General features: G+C 43.1%; 1 protein-coding gene and 1 long non-coding RNA gene across 4 annotated transcripts in view; one reads left to right on the top strand and one right to left on the bottom strand.

Annotated features, from left to right (window-relative positions):
• The window catches only part of LOC136847446 (uncharacterized), a 116,981-nt gene that overhangs the window by 31,029 nt on the left and 60,921 nt on the right, over positions 1–25,031 (top strand). For both annotated transcript variants that reach the window (XR_010855754.1, XR_010855752.1), the window contains one exon: positions 15,249–15,794. This is a non-coding gene — a long non-coding RNA (uncharacterized lncRNA). The remainder of the gene's footprint in view (positions 1–15,248; positions 15,795–25,031) is intronic.
• On the bottom strand, positions 8,466–15,234 carry LOC136847445 (zinc finger protein 436-like). 2 transcript variants are annotated; one of them, XM_067119145.1, is made up of 3 exons: positions 14,029–15,234; positions 12,507–12,663; positions 8,466–11,480 (listed from the first exon to the last, which is right to left on the bottom strand). In XM_067119145.1, exon 3 carries the CDS (start codon positions 11,421–11,423, stop codon positions 10,536–10,538), a length of 888 nt encoding a protein of 295 aa, XP_066975246.1. In that variant the 5' UTR covers positions 11,424–11,480; positions 12,507–12,663; positions 14,029–15,234; the 3' UTR covers positions 8,466–10,535. The 2 variants fall into 2 exon arrangements, with proteins under 2 accessions (XP_066975246.1, XP_066975247.1); XM_067119146.1 differs by lacking the exon at positions 14,029–15,234 and adding an exon at positions 12,912–13,408.

The raw sequence follows: 25,031 nt of genomic DNA, 5'->3' as shown, positions 1-25,031 counted from the left end.
CAGAAATGATGTCACAGGAACTATCGATTTTCAGAGACTCGAGCAAAGCGTTCAGAAAATATATTACTAACTTCTGTGGCATCAGTGACATGATTGTATTTACTTTTAAGTATTGGAGGAGGATTGGGTGTAAATTTACTCTGAATTTTTCTTATTTTCTTCCAAATGCTGCTGAAGCTGGTGTTCTGCTGTTAATAGGGACCATATCTGACCATGATTGTCTTCTGGCAGCTTTCCTTAGCTTTTTCAATCGTGGAGAATAGGACTCAGACAATAGCTGCTGGAACTGGCACTGATGTGGTAAGATACACATCAGCACCATTCTATTTTCTTATAGAATCCTTAGGAGCAATTCGCTCTTCCTGTAGCAGGGGAGGAAGGAGAGACTGGCAATAAGGAACCCTATCTCGGCTTTTCCTTACTGCTCCGACTCCAGATCCTTCAGCCTATTTCAAAGGAGATTCTGTTCCTCACTCTTTTGAAAAGGTCCCGTCTCCTAACATTTTGATCTTGAAGTTCCTACTATAAGTCCCAATATGTCAGAGCCGCAGTACTCCTCGCTCTTTCGACAGGAGGAGTAACCCAGGTGTGCGAGCTCAGTAGTTCAGAGACTCATCAGATTCCTCTCCTCCTTGAGTGAGTCTTTAATGTAAAGGACCGGAGTTTTGTATATTGTGTCCGGAACAAATAACAATTTTTAAAGTAAATTGTATTTTCTAACTATACAAACCCGAGGTCCTTACTATACCACCTCATGCCACCCCTCAATCTGAACCTGGACCGAAAGGCAAACTGGAATGTTTACATCCGGGCAGGCGGGTATCCCCACCTACCTGGCGGTAGTTACTACCTAACCACCTTGCTCAAGAGTTTAATGGCCGTTTCCAGCCTACGCCTGAAAGTCATTCCTAATGTAAAGGACCTTGGGTTTGTATAGTTAGGAAAAATACATTGCTAAAAATTGTTGTTTCATGTTGTCAGATGAAGGCCAAGGCTGGATATTTGCCCAAATCTTTTTGTATTTTATATTATTTAGGAGTGAGGAGAGTCCACCTCTCTCTATATACTTTTCTTATGTACGTACTGATGTAAGATGGGTTTCATGTAGCGTGAGCACTCCTGTAGCTGACAGCATTTTCCAGCAATGCCAACATGGTGGTACCCAACAAAACTGAATTACCATGAACTTGAGGCCGGGAAAATACCAGTTTTGTAATTGGATTCAAAAGACGACACAGATATGGCTGTCATTAGTAGATTGAAAGCATCAGTGAATATTTTTAATAGATTTTTGATATATCTGATTATGATCTACAAATCTGGGCTTTTATTTCCTCATCAGAAAGATTCTTCAAGTCCTTGTGTCATCCATAGTGGTTTTATTTTTTCTTCAGTTAATGATTTATCCTCAACCTCTTCTAAAATTCTAATTTGCAGAGGTTTGGATAAACTAGGCTCATTAAATTTATCTATAATACACACTAAGTAAGAATTCATTTAGTTTCACTTGCCAGAATATATTTGGCAACCGCAATCAACTCTGACCTATATAGTCATAATAGAGTTTAAGAAAAGGCTTTCTATCTTCACCCCAGTTATAGCTGGAAATCACTTTCAAAATAAAATATTAGAAGCAGGAAATCTGAAGCTGTTGTTATCTGGCCACTCTGGTATAGCACTCGTAGAATTTTGTAGAAGTTGGCATGCATCAGAGGAGTCATATTTAGTTACAGAAATGCCTAAGGTCATCTACATACAGTTAACACTTGAGTGGCTCTTGAATGACTTCTGCAATGCTGTTATTAGCAATGTCAAAATATGCAGCATTCAGTAGACTTCCTTGAGGAACTCCCTCCTCTTGAATATATTAACTAGAAAACAGGTTTTGACGTAGGAAAAACCTCTTTTTAGTAGATGTTGTGAGTCCTTAAAGAAGTTACACTCCTGTTCCCCCCAGGGCTCCATAAGACTGACCAACCTGTTGCAAAGAATTCTCTTATAGTTGGTCTTGGCCAGGATAGTGCTTGTTGGCACAGTGATAGAATACTATAAAGGATTCAGGACAGGCGAGCTCTGTCTTTGTGAGGGTTTTTCTGTTAGTACCACGATTGGTGCAGCATGATGGGAACAGATTTGGAGTCATTCGTAAACTCTGACTTTCTTCAACCTATTATTGCAATAATATTACAGTGGTCTGAAGACCTTCAAACAGAACCTTATCCTAGTTTTATTTATACTGTATTTGCCAAAGTTTATTGATTACTGTATCATCTCTCAATGCTTATCAAAACAATCTTCCTATACCTAACTTAGCCTAACTTAATACTACCAACAGTCAAAATATTAAGTACAGTCTAAATTGAGGGGATCTCCATCCCTGTTCTCAGCCTTTATGTGAAGTTCATCTGTCTTCCTGTCCTTGTGCTTAACACTCAGCCAAACACACCTAGTCTTAACTGCGGAATCAGTATCATCACAACGTTATATACGATTGTCAGAGGAAAATATTCATTGGCAGCACCCGTTAAGAAGTCTCCGCAACCTCAAGCCCCAGATTCACTACGTGCACATAGTGTGTTGCACTGGGTCTTCAACTTCAGTCTCCTACCACTCAAAAATGAAATAAAAAACAAAAAACACAATGGTTTCAAAAACACAAAAGCCTCTTCTCACAAACCCAGTTTTCCATACAACCACCACACTGTCCTACAGTGATTACCTAGGCTCTACGTCATACCTGCACAGACGTGACAATAAGTCAACGCCATGTTCATTACACCAGGTCTGTGCAAGAGAAATGTTCACCCAAGTCCATGCCTTTTCATCGGGAAGGCGGGTGAGTTTGAGAACTCACACCAGCATAGCCACTGTTCATCTCAAAGGGCTTACTAATGAAATTGACCCAGGTGACAAAGCGACAACTCCTAATAAATAAATGGCAACTCAGATTAATTTTGGTCCGAAATTGTAGTCATAGGTTGCTGACAATTTTCTTTATTCCGGATACCCATGGGGTTTGGCAATGAAGAACAGGGAACAATGCATGAAACCAATATGTACCGTATTATTCTTGTTGTTCGAAGGTGGCTTAGCTAATTATGTAGGGTCTGGCTGCAGGATTTTTGTGCCTTCACCAGTTCAAGAATACTGTCTAGATTTACTCACCTTTTGGATGTCATGCCACTTAGGAAAGGAGTAAGGGTTGCCTTTTAATGAGGGCCACTAAAATGATTCTCAGCCCATGTAGAGAGAGTGGTTTTTTCGTGCTAAGGTGTAGGAAAATAGGACTACTGTATATTCCAAACCATAAGGCAAGGGTTCTGCCAATGCTGCCTTGTATGCCATGATTGTTGAAATAGCAAGACACTTGATCTCAAAAGATGATAAAATGTAAAACTGTTGTAACAGATTTCAACTGGGCTTTCAGTGTGGGGGTAATCTAACTGCATTTCCATACGGACTTTTATGTTGGACAGATGAAGTCCGTAGTTTGCATTAGGTACTTAGCAATGTTGGGCAAATAATCTTCACAGTAGACTAGATTTAAAATTCTATGTGACGGTCATGGCTCGGAAAGGAGGATGTTGAGATGACTTCCCATCCTCCTGTCTGGGATAGAGCAACAGACAGCAATATAATCTATTCTTTTGCCTGTTGTGGGAGAAATAATGAACCAATTACTGTTTGGCTAATTCAGTGCTACTAGGCAAGCGCTTCACTTGAAAGCTATTTGATTGTTCAAAGCTTTCGAAATCTGGGACAATGAAGGAAAAAGGCATATTGACCTCCATTTGTTCCAGTCTTGCAGGGCTCATCTCTTGCTATGCCCACCGAGAGTCAGGTTCAGAGACACATACACTGGAAGTCGATGGTTCTCACATGTTGCAAACCAGTCCACTTCCAGATTGTGGAATCACATTAGCATTTACTGACTTTGAGAGGAGCTCAGCATGAGCCTAACCTCTTTATGGAAGACTTTGCAATCCTGTTATCTAGGACCAACAAACCTGTTTAGAGGTTTCCATTTTCTAAGATGGAAAGACAGCCTATAGCTCCAGGAAGCAAATATAACATTCCCTCTGAACAGGGGGCCATCTTCCCCTTAACTGACAATCCTCCCCAACCTGTCAAGGAGGCATCCATATGTATTATTACCCATACGAACAGTGGAGTTAGGTCAGCCTGTCTGCCAGAGACCCCATCCAGGTCCACAGACAGAGTGCCTTCCCAGTCTCAGATGAAGGTGATCACAAAGCCTTTTTTAAATCCTACAGTCACAATCTCAGGATTAGATCTATCATGGACCCAAACTGTAACAGGCCCAGACTTCATTCAATTGTCGTCTGGAAAAGCTGGGCTGTGCAAAAACTCTACTAAGTCCTTCCTTATTCTAGTTTGAGTGCTTTGGGAAGAGACTACAGCTAGCATAAGAGAGTAGCCCAACAGGTCAGCCTCAGAAAAAGTCTGCTAGATGTGAGGTGAGACTTGTTCCTATTAAGAAACCTTTGGACTGGAGTCTTGTCAACTACCACTCTCAGGTTTCTTCAGCATTCTTCTCTGGTGTTTCCCCAGATTAGTCAATCATCTAGGTAGGCCACCAGGTAAAAAACTTCCTGAGCTCCCATAAAATAGGTACAGTATACTGTATATAAAAATTTATGCAAACAATATGTTTGTTCAAATTTGATGGGTCAAGGATCACCCTTCATTTGGAGCAGTGCTTCTTGGGGGCACTGAAGAGTGGTGGCAAACAAAGCCATCTTTCTTTGTGGCCCCCTTTGAAAAGAGGGTCCTGGTTTTTGGAAAAAACCACTTTAGAGGAGGGGGAAAGGTGAGACCATCTCTACCCCAGCCAATTGTGAATTATACTGTGTCCTGTAAGAGGAGGACTTCCACTGCATGTTATGCTGTAGAAGACATCCCCAACCATGCAAGTCCTGTGGGGCTCCACCTCTTCCTTTCCTCGTAATACGCAGTCCAGGAGTTGATTTTTCTTTCCCTAGGTGTCTTGTTTGGTTTGAAAGGTGGTGCTGATGCCATTTTTGTCCTTTCCTGTGTTGTTGGAGGGTCCTTTAGTTGCTACTGTAGGCTTGTGTGGCTCTGATTTGCACCAAACTTTCTTAGGCTAAGGAAGAGGAAACTCTCAAGGATATTGTTTCCCAGATTCCCTTTTGCAAGAACTGTAAATATTGTGCAATTCTGTTGTTGGGCTCATTCAATGAGTTGTGCGACAACACCTCTTCAAAAAGGGTCCCAACAGATAGGGAAGAAAGCAGCAGTGGGCCATATCCATAAAATAGTAGTAATGTTTTAAAATATTAACTAGCAAAATACTACAATAACATTGCTTTAAAGGATTTATTCACCAATGCTTCTCAACTCAATTAAGACGAAAATAATGGATATCCTGATTAACCAGACTATTTCCCAGAAAGCACAAGATAAGGTAGTGATAGCCTAGCTCTAGGTTGCGTTAGTTAATACACAAATGACTCATTATTGGAATTATCTTACCAAAAATGTGTAAAATCAGTATCTTCAGGATTTTCAAAAGTTTGGGAAAGCTCACCATCACAAATAAATACTTTTGTATTCCCTTAGGAAAAATATATAAACATCACGACAAATGCTCAACACTTGTGACAGGAGTAATGCCCGTTGGAAGTAGATCCACGGAATTACTTTAAAACTGGAAAGAATCCTGATATGAAGGGTAACTGGGGAACTATCAGTATCACAGAATCATTTAGTTTGATTATAAAATACTAAGGCTCGTAAGTCAAGCACGATTGGGAATCACGAACACGGCTGTGTTTCGTAAAGAAGAAAGTTAGGCCCCCTGTAGGGGGGTAGTGCCATCAGTTCACCTCAAGGGATGCACTGTAAGCATTACTCAAGGTTCTTTGCAGCATCCCTTCAGCCCCTAGCTGCAACCCCTTTCACTCCTTGTACTGTACAGGTAGTTCCCCAGTGACCTGATCGTTAATTGAAAAAATCATAACTTGAAAATAGCCTAGCCTACACTAGGGTATACAGAACAATCTATACATATACGGTAGCCTAGCCTAAGTGTAGGATACAGCATACTCTTTGCATATATGGTATAATTATTAATATCAGCTAATTCTGGAAGTTCAATGCAGATTGACTTATAATATTTCAGTACAAACTGAGAGACTGAATAACACAAACAAGAATCAGATGTGTACTGTACAGTGGTACTCTCCAAGATTCGGTCAGCCGTCTGCATACTTGAACGGTGTCAGGCTCTCCATGGCTCTGTATAACTAAAAATCGGAAGAAGAGGAGGATGACAAAGCAGCAGGATCATCAGCTCGCTCCTCTTCAGATAGTATTTCTTTGGCTGTTGAATTGAGGTGTCACAGGAGGTGGATTTGAGGAAAGAGCCGATCACGAGGATGTAGAGGTTGAGGCTCCATTTTGGGGGAAGGGATGGTGGAAGGTGATGGCACTTAAGGAAGTGATCCATTATAGCTTGCACAGTGTATTTTTACGTTCTTTATAAACGACTCAGCAACATGCAATAGAGTCTTGAACTGCTTTCTCAACTTTAGCAGATCGTTCTATGTTCACATCCATTTGACTGGAAAGTTTCATGGCATGTTCAATTCAGGCAAATGCCTCAGCCATTGTTTTTATTGTAAACTTTTGCTCTGGCTCTTCTTCATTTCTTCTTCTTTTTCTGCTCTTTTTCTCTCTTCTGCAAGTGCAGTTAAATCTTCTGCCGTTAGCTCTGCGTCTTGCATATTTATGAGTCCTTGGATATCTTCCTCTTCAAGTTCTAAATCTAAACTTCTCTCAAATGTCAAGATCTTTTTATTAATTTGCACAACAGTCTTACTGAAACCCTTCCACGCCCTTCCGACGTTCATAATGTTGTGAGCTCTTTCTCCTCATTATCCGTAGCCTGAACAGCCTGAGCAGATGTGTTCCGAAGATAATAGGCCTTGAACGTAGCCATGGTTCCCTGGTACATCGGTCGTGTGAGAGAAGTTGTGTTTGGTGGCAGAAACACAACTTTTATGTCCTCGTTAATATCTCCTACGTGCTGAGGGTGGCAGAATTTTGAAGGGGATGTTCTTTTCTTTACAATAATATTTCACTTCTGGAATAAAACAATGCACAAACCAGTCTTCGAACAGTAGCGTGGTCATCCATGCTTTCTTATTATGGCGATAATGCACAGGAAGTGTATGCTTGCCGATTCTTGCTAATGGCCTTGGATTGGCGGAGTGAAATCATGGATGAAGCGAGTTTATACCCAGCCACATTTCCCCCAAGCTGAAGAGTCAGTCGATCTTTGTATGCATAAACCGAACGCCGTTGTTGCTTCTTTATGGATGTTGTAGGACTGTTGAGGCATCCACTTCCAACACAGTCTGTTTTGTCAACAAGTACCCTTCATCCACAATCATGTTGTAAGCATCATGAATTTAATGGCTCGCCCATCACCCTTGCTGCTTCATCGCTGATTTTCACACTATGGAAATTGGCGGTTTTGAAGCGATGAAACCATCCAGCACTTGCTACAAAATGTTTGTGTATCTGGTCCTTCATCCATGTGACCAGGAACTGCTTCATTTCTTCCAAAGGCCCTGTCCTTTCTTTGTTATAATCATAGAATGAGCTAAGCAGATGTTTTTATAACATCCGTTATCTGTTTCTTGTAATCAATGATTGTGGATGGATACTTTTTATGTAATAGAATACCCACTGTATTTGTGGAATAAAGGAATTATTATTATTAGATGCTCGTCACGTGCGATCACCACGACTGCCTTTCCAGTGGCAAGCTGATTGATAATTTTCATTTTCTGCTCTAAAGTGATGGAACGCCTCTTCCTCTTTGCACTACCAGCAGGAGACTTACTTGGACGTTCAGCAGACATACTGATAATACATAAGCAGGTTTAAACAGTTTATGTACAGTCAAATCCAGAAAAAATCACACGAACACTGACCTAGCAGCCGTGGCGAGCGCAGTGTGAGTCCGTCGGGGCGAGAAGATACGATCGCCACATCAGCCTCTGGGACCAGCCATCATACACCGTGCGCTGCTGACTGTGCGCTGATGCCTACTTCTCACGTGCAAATTTAAAAATACACTATTTCCAAATATATTCTGCGTATTGGTATCATCGTAACTGCTAACCCATCGCAAACTCAAATCATCGTGAGACGAATCATTGTAACCGAGAACTACCTGTACCTCCATTCATGTTGTCTCTCTTCCATCTTCCCATCCACCCTCTCCTAACAATCGATTCATAGTGCTTCAACTGCTTTCAGGTTTTCCGCCTGCAACAACTTACAAATATTCACTGTCAAATTCTGTTTCATCGCTGAATGACCTTACAGTATAGGTCCCAGCGCTTGGTCACTGGCTGAAATTTATAATGTATATAACATTAATAGTGAATAATATTTATAATGAAAATAGAATATATTGTATATTTATAATGTATATTGATGCCTTGTACGTTTAAGGAGACTACAACCAATAAAAACATATTATTACAAAAATGCTTTTTTTTCCAATGAACAATCAGTACAATCAAATAGTATATATAAAACAATTTACACTTCATTTTATTTTATTTTTTATAGTAAGCCTATGTGGTATTCATATATATAGAAGGTCTAAGCCTATGTGGTATTCATGTATATAGAAGGTCTAAGCCTATGTGGTATTCATATATACAGAAGGTCTACATAGTAAGCCTATGTAGTATTCAACAACCGTCTGCTTATTGGACGCTTTTAAGACATCGTCTGTTTGCTTAACGTTTGTCGAAATAATCTCTAAAAAAGCAGTGTATATCAGGATTGAATCTGACACAAAAAATGCCTTGAGAAAAGTTCTTGAATCTCACTCATAACTAAACTCTCTTTCTCTCTCAAAGTTCACTAACAAGGAAGCAAAATTGCCTCCTGAAATGATGACTGAAGGAACTGACAACTTTCTATCTAACTCATTCAGAGGTCGAGGACCATCTTTGGCAAAGCGTTTTGTTGACCCTAATCTCACATTATGACTGATAGAAGTCTCAAATACATAGCAAGTCTAGAGTTCTTTGGTAACATTACCAGAGAGCTGAAATAAGCAAAAAAAAAGAGGTTTAATCTAATCAGAATGATAGAGTACTTTAGTCATTTACAAAGCAAGTCCTAGCTCCACACTTCTTACTGGTTAGCTTAAAACAGAAAACAGTAATACAGTCAGAATGCCAAAAACAAAAGGAAGAAAAATTCATGTCAGCCAATGACAAAACTAATTCTTAATTTAGAAATCATACAAAGAGAGCAATGATAACGATTTTCTTCCACTTTCTGCAGGAGGTTATGCGTGCAATACTCAATCCTAGCTAGGATCTGATCAAATTTTCCTCTGTTTGGAATACAGTACTCAGAAATAAAATATAAAAAACAAATGCTTTCAATAGCACAGTTTACAACACAGAATCAGAATAACTTCCCTGTAAAAACTAACTGGATCCTAAAAATATAAATAAGGATTTTACTTTTTATAGTCCCTTAGGTTACTGTTGCTTTTTTTTTGCAGATTTTGCAGATGAGTTCACAATAATAATTTCCATACCCAGTACAACTTACTTTGGGATGCAAACCTTAATAAATCTATCAGTACAACTGAACATCACCTCTGATGAATAGCTTTGCTTGTGCATTTTGACACTTGAAAACACTATTTTGTATTCAGAATAATGACTGTGATTTGATTACAAGACAAAAATGTATCACGCAGTGTAAAAGAACAATGTCTGTCTTCCATGACTTCTCACATATGTTATGAATCTACAAGAGAAAAACTGCTTGAACATCATGTGGAAGAATGACATCTTTCTTCTGAGTTAACACATTCATTCTAAGATGGACCTAATAAAACTCTTGGGAACCAAGTGCTTACAGCGTATATGACTTCTTTCTAGTATGAGTTTTCACACACCTTTTGAGACACCTTGATTCACAATATCTCCTTTAGCATTCATGAGAAAATGAATGGCTTCTCTCCAATATGGGTTCACATAAGGTTTTTGAGAGCCGAGGAATACTAAAAACCTTTTTGGCATTCAGTACATTAAATTGCCCTCTAAATATTATGAATTTTCATGAGTAATCTCAAAGCACTTGAAATTGTGCAACATTTTTGACATTAGGACTGGAGAATGTCCTCTCTGTAATGATTTCCAGTGTGTAATTTGAGAATTTCAGAATTAGAAAAAGTACCTGGACAAAGATCAAGTCTAGTTTCTGTCTAGTGTGAATTCTCGTGTTCTGAGATTACTTGAATGGGAAAATCTTCTTTGACATACAGAACAAGTTTAAAGGTTTCTCTCCTGTATGAGTTCTCATGTGTCTTTTGAGACAACTTTGATGAGAAAAACTTCACTGACATAAAAAGCAAGCATAAGGTTTTCTCTCATGTATTAGTTCTCGTGTGTTTTGAGAGTACTTTGACGAGAAAAACTTCTTTGATATATAGAGCAAGTATATGGTTACTCACCTGTATGAGCTTTCATGTGTCTTTTGAGTTGAGTTTGTTGAGAAAAGCTTCTTTGACATAAAGAGCAAGTATAAGGTTTCTCTCCTGTATGAGTTCTCATGTGTCTAATGAGACCACTTTGACGAGGAAAACTTCTTTGACATAAAGAGCAAGTAGAAGGTTTCTTTTCTGTATGAGTTTTCATGTGTGTTTTGAGACCACTTTGAAAAGAAAAACTTCTTTGACATGAAGAGCAAGTATATGGTTTCTCACCTGTATGAGTTCTCATGTGTGTTTTGAGATGACTTTGCTGAGAAAAACTTCTTTGACATATACAACAAGTATAAGGTTTCTCTCCTGTATGAGATCTCACATGTGTTTTGAGATCACATTGATAAGAAAAACTCCTTTGACATATAGAGCAAGTATAAGGTTTCTCACCTGTATGAGTTCTCATGTGTTTTTTGTGAGTACTTTGTTCAGAAAAACTTTTTTGACATATAGAGCAAGTATATGGTTTCTCACCTGTATGAGTTCTCATGTGGGATTTCAGGTGGCTCATGTGTGAAAATGTCCTTTGGCATTCAGCACAAGTTATTCGCTTCCTTGCGGTGTTGCTTCTCTTTGAAAATTCTTTTGTTCTAACCAGATGTCTATTTTCTTCTGCAATACAGAACTTCTTTCCACTTTCACCATCACAGCTTGGAGAGCTGTCCTCGTACTTAATAGATTGGGATGAACAGTTCATATCAAATGTACCATGGTCAAATAATTTTGGTTCTGCCTTGACTTCTAAGAAGGGATCTGCAAATAAAGGGTCTTCATCTGTGTTTTCAGGAAGATCCTCCTCCAAATTCTGCATCTCTTCTTTGATTAATGACATTTCCACTGGATGTTCCATTTACAATACTCAAATCCTAGTTAGGATCTCTTGAAATTTTCCTCTCTTTGGAATACTCTGAAATAAAATAAAAAATCTGAGAAAAACATGTTCTGAATAGCACCATTCATAACAAAAACAGAATTTGAAATTCAAAATAATTTCATGTTTTACAGTACAATATGTGCTCATTTCAACTCTAAAATAAGCATCCTCTGGGAAAACAAATATCACAATGCAATGATCACAATTTGTCTCAAAAGAAATAAAATGGCATCCTTGGATTCTGTTTGGAATCAATGTTATTCAGGCCAGCATTGGTTGACATTCAAGCAGCAGCTTCTGCCATTACCACAAATTCCCAACTTACTCTAATTTTGACAATCATATGAACAGCATCTTTCCTTAATGAGTTGGGAGTCTTATAAATCTATCTACAGAAGAATGACCTTTTGCTTATACGAATTGCAGGTGCATTTTGAGGTGGTTCTAATGAAAAGGCTACTTGGACACCCAGTGCAAATAAACCATTTCTATATAGTATGAGTTTCCATGTGCCTTTTAAGAACATGGGATAGAGAAAAACTCCTTCAGCTAGGTGAATGGCTGCTTCTCTCCAGTATTGGTTCTCATTTGTACTTTGAGAGGAGAGGAATGATAAAACCCTTTTTGGCATTCAGTGCAAATGAAAGGCCAGAGTCTCTCCAGTATGAATTTTCATGTGTAATTTCAGGCTATTCAAATGTGTATAACTTTTTGGACAATCAGAACAAGTGAATGGCTTCTCTCCAGTATGATGTCTGATGTGTATTTTGAGACTTTCAGAATGAGAAAAACTACTTTGATATAAAGAGCAAGTAACTGGTTTATTTCCTGTAAGAGTTCTCAAATTCACTGAGGTAAAAAATTTCTGGTTCTGCCTGTACTCCCACATAACATACGAAGGTTCGTATCCTTGGTAACAAATTATTTTCTTTTTCCAATTCTGATGCCAAGAGAGCTAAGCCTAAACAATTAGAATGTTCCCAACCTCAAGAGTTAAACTTTAAACCATACATGAACGACAGTACTCATAAACGTACAAATAATCTTTTAAATACTTACAGAAAAATAAAATGGACAGCGGTCCTAACACATTCCCAACAAAACCAAGAGAGACACTTCCTTCTTGATGATCAAGTACTTCAACTTCATTTTCTGAGGACCGCTGCACTTTCTGAGGACCGCTGACCAAGTCTGCATTTGGTTTGTCACAAATTATCTGCAAGATAAAGAAACATTGTTATAAATATACAAGAAGTGTATCAGGCTTACATTAGTATACAGGCATTAATGTTTTCCTCAATAACAATCAATATATAATGCCTTACAGACTAGAGCAAACACACTATATATCCATAAGTAAAATAAATGATGTTTCATGTGACTACAGGTGTCCTTTACACCTGTTTAACTGTCATTCTGTTTAACTGTCATTCTATTTAAGGACAAATGAACAGTCCAACTGACCTAACTGTATACCCTGCTTCCTATAATGGGATGCTGCATTGAGCATTGTGGTCAACAAGAAGTCTGTCGTATGGGCAGCGAAGTGTGGTGCTGGCCCAGAGAGAAACATTTGTCAAGGGCATTTGGTCAATAAAATGAAAGAGGGCGTTTTAATACCAGGGCAGCTGAAGGGATACCATTTTCCTTTTCCCTTCCATTCAACCTTCAGCTGAAAACCCTCATTACGGACAGAGTCAACAGACGTTAATAAACCCAAGAGGGCACTAAAAGGGAAATCAACCCGCAGAGAGAGAGAGTGAGTTACAGGAAAACGTGCCAAATATATAAATACTAGGGAACAGAAAGTAAACCAAAACTTCCCGCAGATACAATATCATGCAAAACTCCCACAACCTTAGCCTAGCTTAGCCTAGGATATATAGGGTAGCCTAGCCAATATAGGGTAGCCTAGCCTAGGTTATATAGGGTAGCCCAGCCTAGGCTATATAGGGTAGCCTAGCCTATATAGGGTAGCCTAGCCTAGGCTACATCGGGTAACCTAGCCTAGGCTATATAAGGTATTCTAGCCTAAGCTACTGTGGCAACCAATTATACCCAATCTGGCGCTCCTTGAGGCGACCAGTGGATCCTCTCCTCTGCAGAAAATGGTGATCATACTCAACCTAGGCTGACAAATGCCATGGGAGGAATGAGAACAACAACTAATGTCTTTAGGGGTCACCCTCAGTTAGGTTAGGCTGAGACGTCTCCCCTGTGACCTAGCCTAGCCTGACCAACCTATGATGGAATTAGGGCAATTTTAATAATACTCAAAGGGGTATCCGCCCCTGAATACCATGATAACTATCTAGTTCCCTAAAACACCTAAATTGGGGTTAAATCAGGCACCTACATCAATCCCCAGAGGGGGCTTGCACATCATCAGGTCAAGACCATATATGACGGAATTAGGGCAATTTCAGTTATATAAGAGGGGTATCCGCCCCCTTGGACCATTGATACCTATCTGTTTCCCTAAAACACCTAAATTGGGGTTAAGTAACCCCCTCTACATCGATCCCCTGAGGGAGGCTTCTTCGTACATCACGAGGTCGAGACCACGAGCGCCGTCACTTACGTCTGAAACCCCCTTTTTTATTTCCGTCCCGCGAAGCAAAACCGACGTCTTTTGTTTCAAAGAGGTCAAGGGATAATTATAGATGGTCAAAATGCGTCACTGCGACGCATTTCCGGTGTCGTTGCGACGAAAACGAGGCGGAAATAAGACGTTCTGCCTCAAATAAGGGAGAAGAATTGTCAACGTCCCTCAATTAAGGGAGAAGAAGAAGAAACGTAAACAAACCGAGGGTGAACGGTGAAGTTGTAGTAATAGTATTAAGAGGCTGGATCTTCCTTTGCAACGGCTCCTCCTCCTCGTCCTTGTCCTTTATTCCTCCTTTCTTTGTGTCTGTTGAAGTCTTTATATCTCTGTAAAGCCATAATTCTTTCATTATAAACTCTTTCATAGTCTTTTATTATTGCAAAACAATCTCTAATTGATTCATCAGACTTAACTATAATGTTCTTGTCATCTGGAAATCCTGCAACACTGAATCTCAGTCCATTTGGTAGTTCTAAAGCCTTATTAAGCAGTTTGCTCTTTAACATTGTGTATAATGGTTCCTGAGCTATTACAAACTTATGAAACTACTGTGAACCCCATTCTTTCTAGTATCTGAGAGACAAAATTGGAACCAACCCTATCAAACGCTTTTGAACCAGAGATGCTGTTATTTTTTCTGAATGTACAAAATAGATTATATGCCTCTCAGAAGCATATTGCAATTACTGGTTGTAGAAATGGGAAGATTTTAATCACAAACAGTTATAGAGTGAAGTTCATAGCTTCCATGACAGAGTATAGGAGTTGCTTGAGTCTTGTTGGTTGGAGACAGGGCCAAGAAACGTAATCCCAAAAACAGCTTGTTTAAAACTGGAAGGTTGACGTTTTTTCCCCAATCCCCAATGCGCTTTGAGAACAAAGGTTCGTCAGATTGCAGCCAAGGTCTTTTGGGTGTGCAAGTGATTAGCCAGATGATGTACTTTATTCAGGTATCCATCCCTTGTGATTGGCCGTAATTGGTAGTGTTAGGTTGAATGTTAAAGTTTTTTTGTATACTGGGTTAAGGAGGAAGGGGGGAATGTTTGGTCATTCTGTAAGTTATGTTAAGTGCGAGAATTGAGCTTATTTCAGCTGTATTTTTCTTGATATCTAAAGTTCGTGCAACAGCCCTGTTGTCTGTCAATATATGAATTTTCACTGCTGTATATATTCTTAATTTCCTATTTTTTTTGCAGGTGGAGTGTGTGCAGGTACTGTACGCTGTATTTCCAGTTCGAACAGCAAATAAAACTAACATAAAGACTTGAAAGACAGCTGTTTTGAAGACTAAATACAGAAATATCCCTCTCAGTAATGGTGGTCCCCAGGGAGACAAGAAGTGAATTTGAGAATTTGATGCTTCTCTAATCAGTCATTGAAACTGTTCTATAGCATTTTGCCATTTCAGTTTCCTCTGAAAGTCTTGAGTATCATTTCGTGTCTCCTGGTTGGTGGCTTCTGCATGTAGAAACCTGGCGGTGGTACATATTAGAGGATTCTGGATCCTCTAATGTAACTGTAGCTTGCAGCACCATTATTGACGTAGGTGTTGCTCACTTGTGTGCTTCCCTTGACTGGACACTGACTCTCTGACGATGCAGCACTAGTTGTTCATGTGTCCCGAGCCTGGGGGAACAGTGAGGAGGATCAAGAGACAGGAAGGACGTCACCAGTCAGAATGAATTATGAAGCAAAGGAGAAGACTCAGCTAGGCATCAACCTGAGGAGGAGATGATGACAAGGTATGTAGTTTGTCCTACACTTGTGCTGCATCCTCCAACCTCCCCACAGTTTTCCTGGTTGTGCTTCCTTCCTCCTCTCCTTGCTGCTGGTCACCGTCTTTGCCTCGGTATTATCATCCTCTGGTTCTGTGACACTGGGGCTCACCTTCATAGCTGTCATCAAATGCAGCTTCCTCCATAACAAGGGCATGACACAAGGTTTTCCTTTCCTTGTGGTGCTTCTGTGGTAGTTGTCGTCCTTCTCTTTCTCACAGTTGGTGGTCTGTTTCCCCTCGTGCTTTGTGTTTGCTTGAAGAAGAAGTATGTCTGTGCTTGTCATAATATGCAGAGGATTGTATGTGGCAGGGTATAGCTGTTAACTCAAGGTAGATTCTTTCTTGGGCCTCCGAGACGTTTGTTTTAGCGGCCTCTGATTGGCTGGTACCGGGAGGTGGCTCAGAAAACTAGCAATATGTTGATATTTTTTCGTTTATCTCATGTTTTGCACAAGATAGGAAAGTTTGGGTCATACCACAGGATTCGGTACTAATTGTACAACTGTAAAGTCACCAATTCGGCGCCAGGATAGTGTTTCGGCGGCGCCATTAATTAAGTCTCCGCTGAGCTTGTTTTCTTTGGTGACTTCCCGTTTTCTTCAAGCTAAATTAGTCACGCCTAAAACGTGCCAGGTCACGCATTTTAATCATTTTTACTTTATGGTATTTATACGAATGTCACACATTGTGTATCACATGTTTCTTCATTCACAGGCATCAAGACTGTATCTATATTGTGTCTCTGTATGTTTCGTATTGTAATTCGTACTGCTCACTGCATATTATTGTTTATTGTTTCGACCTCAGGTCACAGTCAATTCCATTGTCTCTCACGGCCCGGCGTCAGTCGGCCGCAATATAAGCCGCCTGGATCTGTAATAAATCAGCAGTAACCTTTACCTGCTCGTTTCTTTGACACCTTACAGTGGTGACCCGGAGTATCCCGGAGCCATTAGCGGACTCACACGCGACTCAGTCTTGGCTCCAGGATTTCTCCAAAAACGCTCTTAGCGGCCTAAACACGGCGCTGTAACCAGCGTTTGAGCGTGCTGACTCTCGCCGGCGCACCCCACCAGCGCCACTAGCGGAACCACACGGCGCACGCAAAGTGCGTGACCGACGCGAGTATCCTACTCCAGTAGGGGTCAAAGGAGCGAGCATGGACGCGGATATCCTCCTTCATGCAGTTAAACGCGACCCCGCGACTCGAGGTTTACCTACCTCCCATCGCAGCCGCCCCGCCCCGCATCGAGGCCCTCCCGCAACTCCACACCAGCGCCCGAACACACGACGGCCGGGCAACACAATCGCGGGCCGCCCTCACCCTAAAGCTGCCGCCCCGTTTACGCAGGGCAACCCATCGAGGTGGCTGCGCAGGGTGGAGAGCCACTTCAGAATCGCGGACCTCACGGACGAAATCCTACAGGCCGACACAGTGCTCAACGCCCTTCCGAGGACGTGTACAACAAACTCATCTCGCGGTACCCAAACACTCACCTCACATACAGCACCACAAAAAGTTCCTCCTCGAAGCTTGCTCCCTGCCCATCGCCGAGCGGGCCCGCCCGTGCTATCGACCTTGCCAATAATCCACGCCACGACCACCCGAACCAAGAGACGCTTTGGGCATGGTCGAGATCTCCTGTCAACACCAGTCTCGGTGGCACGAACAAGCGGCAGGAGATAAGCTTCAGACGGGAAATTTTCCTTCGCCAACTCCTCCCGGAAGTACGCAACCAGATCGCGCACCCCTACACCATGCCTGTCGAGGACCTCATAGAGGCGGCACAACACCTCAGACTCCGCCAAGGCTTCACAGCGGCTAAAACTGGCCACTCAGCCGGTCAGCTCCGTCCCAGCCTGAAGAGGACGAGCAGCCCGTCAATGCCATCGCCAACAGACGCCCACCAACCACAGTAGACGGTGGTCCCCGGCTTCTGTCGCTATCACAAGTGGTTCGGAAAGGACGCCCAAAACTGCCTGCCGCCCTGCTCGTTCAACCGTTCAAAAAACGGGGGCGGCGGCCAGCAGGACAGGCCGCCATGGCAGCCGAAGAACCCAGGGCCTCAAAAACAGTAGGTTTCACGTCCGCGACACCGTCTCCGGCAGGATGTTGCTGGTCGACACAGGAGCCTTCAAGTCGGTCTTCCCAGCATCCAGAGAGGACCGCAACCAGACACCAGACCCGCCGCCTTCCTGACGGCCGCCAACGGAACCCCATCCTCTCCTACGGCACCAGGCTCCTGTCGATCTCCATCCTTGGCCAGAGTTACTCCTGGGACTTCATCGCCGCGAGACATAGGAACCCCACTCCTGGGGCCGATTTTCTGGCGCACTTCGGCCTGCTAGTCGACGTGGGGCGCAGCGCCCGATACCGACTCCTGCCGGTCTCTCCGTTAACGGGCGGGACCCAGACCCACCATCAGCGCCGTCGCCCACCAGTACGCACACCTTCTGTCGGAGTTCCCTGAGGTGTTTAAGCCCGAGCCGCCAAGTCCCCGGGCCCCAGCCAAGCACGGCATATACCACCATATAGTGACTAAAGGGCCCCGACACATGCGGTTCCGCAGGCTTCCCCTCAGCGCCTTCAGGAGGCGAAAAAGCATTCATGGAGATGGAACGGATGGGCATCTGCAGGAAAGCCTCCAGTCCATGGGCCTCCCCCTCCACATGGTGCAGAAACCGGACGGCTCCTGGAGACCCTGCGGCGACTACAGACGGCTCAACATTGCAACAGAGCCTGACCACTACCCTCTGCCCAATATGCAAGACCTTACGGCCTCCTTTCACGGGGCCAAAATATTCACTAAATTGGACCTTCTTAAATCTTATTTTCAGGTACCTGTTGCGCCAGAGGACATACCAAAGACAGCCATCATCACGCCCTTCGGGTCCTATGTGTTCGCCTTCTCCACCTTCGGGCTGAGGAACGCCGGGCCACCTTCCAGCGGCTCATGGACAGCATCCTGGGGATCTAAAATTCTGCGTCTGCTACGCCGACGACATTCTCATATTTTCCAGGTCTCACAGCGAACACCAAAGGCACATCAAAGCAGTCCTCCAGCGCCTCCAAGAAAACGGCCTCGTCGTCCGTTTTGACAAGTGTACATTCGGCGTCCAGAAAGCAGAGTTCCTGGGTCACGAGGTATCTCCGACAGGCGTCCGCCCTCTTACATCGAAAGTGGCAGCCGTAGCAAAGTTCCCGACACCCACCTCCATCAAGGCCGTCCAGGAGTTCCTTGGGATGGTAAACTTCTACAGGCGCTTCATCCCCGGGATCGCGCACACCACGGCCCCCCTGACGGAAGTCCTAAAAGGTCAACCAAGTCCCTGTCTTGGGGACCCAGCCAGCAGCAGGCCTTTTCCCGGACGAAGGCCGCCCCTCACCAAGGCAACCGCCTTGGCACACCAGGATCCCAAGGCTCCTCCAGCTGACGACAGACGCCAGTAACGCGTTGCCTGCGGTGCTGTTCTGGAGCAAATCATCAACGGCGCCCCAGCCCATCGCCTTCTTCAGCAAGAAGTTCAATCCCGCAGAGTCCCGATACAGCACCTTCGACAGGGAACTCTGCGCGATGTACCGCGCAGTTCGGCACTTCAAGTTCCTCCTGGAGGGGACGCCCTTCACAATCTTCACAGACCACCAGCCACTGGTTCACGCCACGAAGCAAGGGGACGATGGTCTTCCAGACAGCAGCGCCACCTCTCAGCCATAGCCGAATTTACCTGTTCCGTCCAGGTACCTCCCGGCAAGAAAAATCCGTAGCAGACGCCCTCTCCAGAGTCGAGTTGAACGCAGTGCAGCTTGGTGTAGATTACCAGGACCTTGCCAGAGAACAGGCCGCTGACCCAGAAACCCCAGCATACCGCACCGCCATCACATCCCTCAAGTGGCGGACGTGACCCTCGCCCGGAGGCCCCAGTCTGCTCTGTGACATCAGCACAGGCCAGCCCCGCCCTTTGGTTCCAGCCTCACGCCGCCAGGTATTTGACATCATCCACGGCCTCTCACACCCCTCCGGCAGGACCACGGCCAAACTGCTTTCAAAAAGTTCGTCTGGCACGGGGTGCAAAAGGACGCCACAGCCTGGGCAAAACAGTGCCTGCAGTGCCAGACCAGTAAAGTGGGTCGTCACACGCAGTCGGGGTAGGCGAAGTTCCCACAGCCAGGGCGCCGCCGCCACATCCACATCGACGTCGTCGGGCCCCTTCCCCATCAGGCAGATCCAGATACCTCCTCACGGTGGTAGACCGTTCAACGAGGTGGCCCGGCCACGCCCATGCAAGAAGCCACCGCCAGCGTGTGCGCCGAGGCCCTGCTCTCCAGTTGGGTTAGCCGCCGCGCCCCGACCACATCACAACCGACAGGGGCCCCGCTTTCCTCTCCGAGCTGTGGTCTGCCCTGGCTCAACTGCTGGGAACCACGCACCACACCACCACAGCGCATAACAACCCAGCGGCCAACGGCCTGGTTGAACGGTTCCACAGGTCCTAAAGTCATCCTCATGGCCCGCTGCACCGCCGAGGACTGGAAACATCAGCTGCCGTGGGTCCTCCTCGGGTTGAGGACCGCCCCAGAGCCGACGGCACCCCATCCGCAGCTGAACAAACCTATGGGGAACCCCTCGTGGTGCCGGGAGAGCTCGTGACGGGTGATCGCCACTCCCCATCTCTGCAGAGGCTCCGCGACGCGTGGCCGGCAAGTTCGCCCCTTGCAGGCGCCATACATCGACAGAGCAACCACCTTCGTGCCGCCACAGCTGTCATCCGCCACCCACGCGTCTTCGTCAGAGTCGACGCCGTCCCGTCCACCACTAACTAAGCCCTACAGGGGACCCTTCCGCGTGCTGAACGGAACAGCAAGGCGTTCGGCTGGCACTTCCAGGCAGGAACGACTGGGTTTCCATAGACCGGCTAAAGCCCGCCTTCCTGTCGGAGAGTCCCGCAGAGTCGCAGCACCCTTCCGCCCAAACGCACTCCAGCACGCCCTCACCACCGCAGGCTCGGCCGCCCCAGGAAGGGACCGCCCAAACAGCAGCCTCACAGGCGGGAGGCCCCTCAGTTATCCTCAAGGAGCCACGGCACCCTTCAGCGCCCCACCAGGTACAGGGATTAATCAGACGCGCCCTCGCCTTGGGGGAGTATTTGTAAAGTCACCAATTCGGCACCAGGATAGTGTTTCTCGCGCGCCATTAATTAAGTCTCCGCTGAGCTTGTTTTCTTTGGTGACTTCCCGTTTTCTTCAAGCTAAATTAGTCACGCCTAAAACGTGCCAGGTCACGCATTTTAATCATTTTTACTTTATGGTATTTATACGAATGTCACACATTGTGTATCACATGTTTCTTCATTCACAGGCATCAAGACTGTATCTATATTGTGTCTCTGTATGTTTCGTATTGTAATTCATACTGCTCACTGCATATTATTGTTTATTGTTTCGACCTCAGGTCACAGTCAATTCCATTGTCTCTCACGGCCCGGCGTCAGTCGGCCGCAATATAAGCCGCCTGGATCTGTAATAAATCAGCAGTAACCTTTACCTGCTCGTTTCTTTGACACCTTACACAACTAAATCGTGAATCCCTGAAATCAGTAAGATAAAACACAAAGGAATTACAATGAGTAAAAGTAAAGAGAGAAGCATTTCATTCTCTATGCCTGTTTTTACTTATCATCGGATTTTGCATCATTCATGCGATCAAGGTCAAATAAAACTTGTGTTTTCGTACAATAAATTCACTCTGAATACGCTGGTGCCTTCAGATTTTACATGCATGTGATATGTGAAGAGAAATTGAAGAATATTTGTTCTTATGTTGCATCCGTTCGTGACTCATGATCTGCAGACATTATTACATTTTCTGTAAATAAATGATCAAAATCAACATGTACATAAAGGAATAAACATTCTGGTGTAAGAGCAGCTCAAACAAATTCTGAAAAAAATTTTATGGCAAGAAATGAAAAGATGGGCCTTCGTTCATTGAACAAACATATAAAAACCATCAGCTTTTGATGTTATTGACCAGAGAAAGAAGCAACCGGCCATAATAGTGAAGTCATCATTATTCATTTTTTCTTATCAGATATGTCCAGATACACTGACATATATGATATTGGAATGGAAAGGTTCGACTACAGTAAACCCCCCGTATTCGCGTTCTCATGGTTCGCGGACTCATGCATTCGCGGGTTTCTCTGTGGAACATATCTAGCTATCATTCATGGAAAATTCGCCCATTCATTCATGGTATTTTTCACTGAGAAATATTCACTAATTACTGTATTTTCATATAATTTTCAAGAATAAATGCACTTTTGTGATAAAACTATTAAAATACTCAGGTATAAGCATTTTTACAGGGTTTTTCTTGGTTTAAGCTATCAAAATGGGCAGTTCTAAGTGTTTTTAGAGGGGTTTTAAGCATTCATGGTTTGACCTATCACAGTGGGAATTCTTTGTTAAAATACTTCCGATATTTTAGTTATTCAGATGTATTTTTGAATAAGAATTTTTTAATCTGGTATTGACCAGTATTATTTTTGTAGAGCGCACATTGATAACTGGAGTGGGTTTTTCTTCACGTCACTGTTTTCCGAAGAAGTGTTGTCTGCTTCGACATTATTGAGATTTCTGTTGGTATTATTTTTGTCAACTTTGTATGTTTAGTAAGGTGATTTTGCCATCAATTTTTCCACCATGGATGCAGGCGATTGTAGTAATGCATTCATTTTGTAGGAGGCTGCTGTAATAAGTGAAACGGAACGACGTTTGAAAGATGTTGTTGAGAAATTGAACTTCGTACCAATAAAAAAGGTGGAACTAACATTAATCCCTTTTGGAGACAATGTGGAAACTAAAATGTTTGATGTAGTGAGAGTAAAGGTTCGAGCATGTCAACACTTCCATACACACACACACACACACACACACACACACGCCTGGTCTAAACAGTGTGTGTCTGCGATTGCAAGGACGAGGTGTTAAACTTTCAGATCAGAATATTGAATGAGATACCTTAAGTGATATAGGTTTGATTATTGAAGCTGATGATTATTGCAATGCATTTGTGTATTGTCGCGATGAATACGATGATGTCTGTTTGCTTAGTAGCACCGCTCCTGGTGCTGTTAATTTTGGCCCCATTCCAAATTGGGCTTGTCATGATATGAGTGATGATGAAGATGTAAGATCTGTAATGAATACACAAAGTCTAGTATGCTCGAGAATCACCACTTCTGTAAATCCTCTTCATGATGAGGAGGAGGATCTTTCTCGATTGTGGTCTTGAGAAGGATGTGCGATCCTACGACAATCAAGCCACAATCAAACGTTTCAGTGACACTGTTGTGAAGACTGATAACAAATATAGGATTCAGTGAGGAGAGCCTTGTCGTGTTGTTACTTAAGGATTTTACCAGAAATGCAGCCTGAAATCTACACCTGTTGGCACTGTTGGGCTTCCACCCAAGTAGGAACAAACTTGTTTGCTGTGAAGATCATTTCTGGAGCTCGTTTCAGACGTCCGCAGATGTCAGCCATCACAGCAATGATAAAGTTGGAAATTCTCAGTGTCTTCTATTTATAGTTTCTCCTCCACCTGCTTCTTGGGTCGTAGCTCTGATCGGGTCTTTCTCTTGAGAGACACGCGGCCAATCCTGTAAGTCCACAGATTTGGACTTGTAGAGTTTCTGTGTGCCCAGAAACTGAGTGAAAATCCTAAGTTCAAATCTGTGGACTTGTAGAGTTTCTGTGTGCCTGGAGACTGAATGGAAAACCTAAGTCTGATTAATGGACCTATAGAGTTTCTGTGAGCCCAAACACTGAGTGAAAATCCTAAGTCCAAATCTGTGGATTTATAGAATTTCTGTGAGCCCAAAGACTGAATGGAAAACCTAAGTCCGATTTTGTAGATAAATGAAATGTGAGACCGTACATTAACTGCTATTTTACTATGCCTGTACTCATTACATTTTCATGTGTACCCTTTATATACGTGCTATGAATATTACTGATGTCTCATGTATAATAAATATGCCTTCTGTGTACTTCATATTATATTTTATGCTTCAATATGAATATGGGAGTGCCCCGAGGATATGGAAACATTTGTGGCCATTGCATGAGTTTAGTGGATCTTTCAGCCTTCACCCGTGACAGATGTCTCCCCGTCCACTCCAATGAACCTCCTACTAGCTTATACATAATGTTTCCTTCCTCCCTTCATCAGGAACAGCCACAGGATGTGATAAGCCCTATTCTCGCTCGATAAGGAGGCCCCAACATGGCGTAGTGATATAGGAATTTACAAGTGTTTATAATTAACACAAGAAGAGAGCGGACATGGCCGCCATCAGATATACCGGATGCCATGGATTTTACAGTGATAATATATGCGTTTCAATGTTCAGTACTTTTTCAAGTGTAGTGTGTGTGTGTGTGCGTGTGTGTGTGTGTTCTGTCAGTGACACAGATTCTAAAATGCTCTGTGGGTCTAAATCATTCAGATTTTTAAGCACAGGATCCATAATGTTAAACCTTCTCAGTATCTGTGAAGCTCCTTCTGTGTCAAAATCCAAGCCTCTAAGATCACTGAGGATGGGTATAAGACAAAATCCCAAATTTCTAAGTATAACTCATTCTGTCAGTGACAAAGATTCTAAAATGCTCTGTGTGTCTAAATCATTCAGATTTGTAAGCACAGGATCCATAATGTTAAACCTTCTCAGTATCTGTGAAGCTCCTTCTGTGTCAGAATCCAAGCATCTAAGATCACTGAGGATGGGTATAAGACAAAATCCTAAAATTCTAAGTATAACTCATTTAGAGGGTCATTCAGTTTTGCCAGAATAGATTCAGCAGCTAGGAGCCGATCATTCAAAGCAGCTTGTACAGAGAGAGAAAAGATTGAAGGCAGGCAATCGAGTTTGGCACACATGAAGAATTTTATGGGGTTTTATGTTTACAAATTCCTGGAATTCCTTCAACATCTCGACTGTTTGGGAGACTGAAAATAATTGCATACATCTCGAGCTGAGCCTTCTACACTTCGAGGCAATTTTTGACAAGAATATGAAGGACATAAATGAAAAGAGTGGCGAATGTACTTCATTACAAATACAAGTCTGATTTGTGGACTTGTAGAGTTTCTGTGAGCCCAAAGACTAAGTGAAAATCCTAAGTCCACAAATCAGACTC

This window comes from Macrobrachium rosenbergii, chromosome 16 (genome assembly GCF_040412425.1).
Source record: "Macrobrachium rosenbergii isolate ZJJX-2024 chromosome 16, ASM4041242v1, whole genome shotgun sequence".
NCBI classification, from domain to species: Eukaryota; Metazoa; Arthropoda; class Malacostraca; order Decapoda; family Palaemonidae; genus Macrobrachium; species Macrobrachium rosenbergii.
This window is presented reverse-complemented; position numbering and strand designations above follow the sequence as displayed.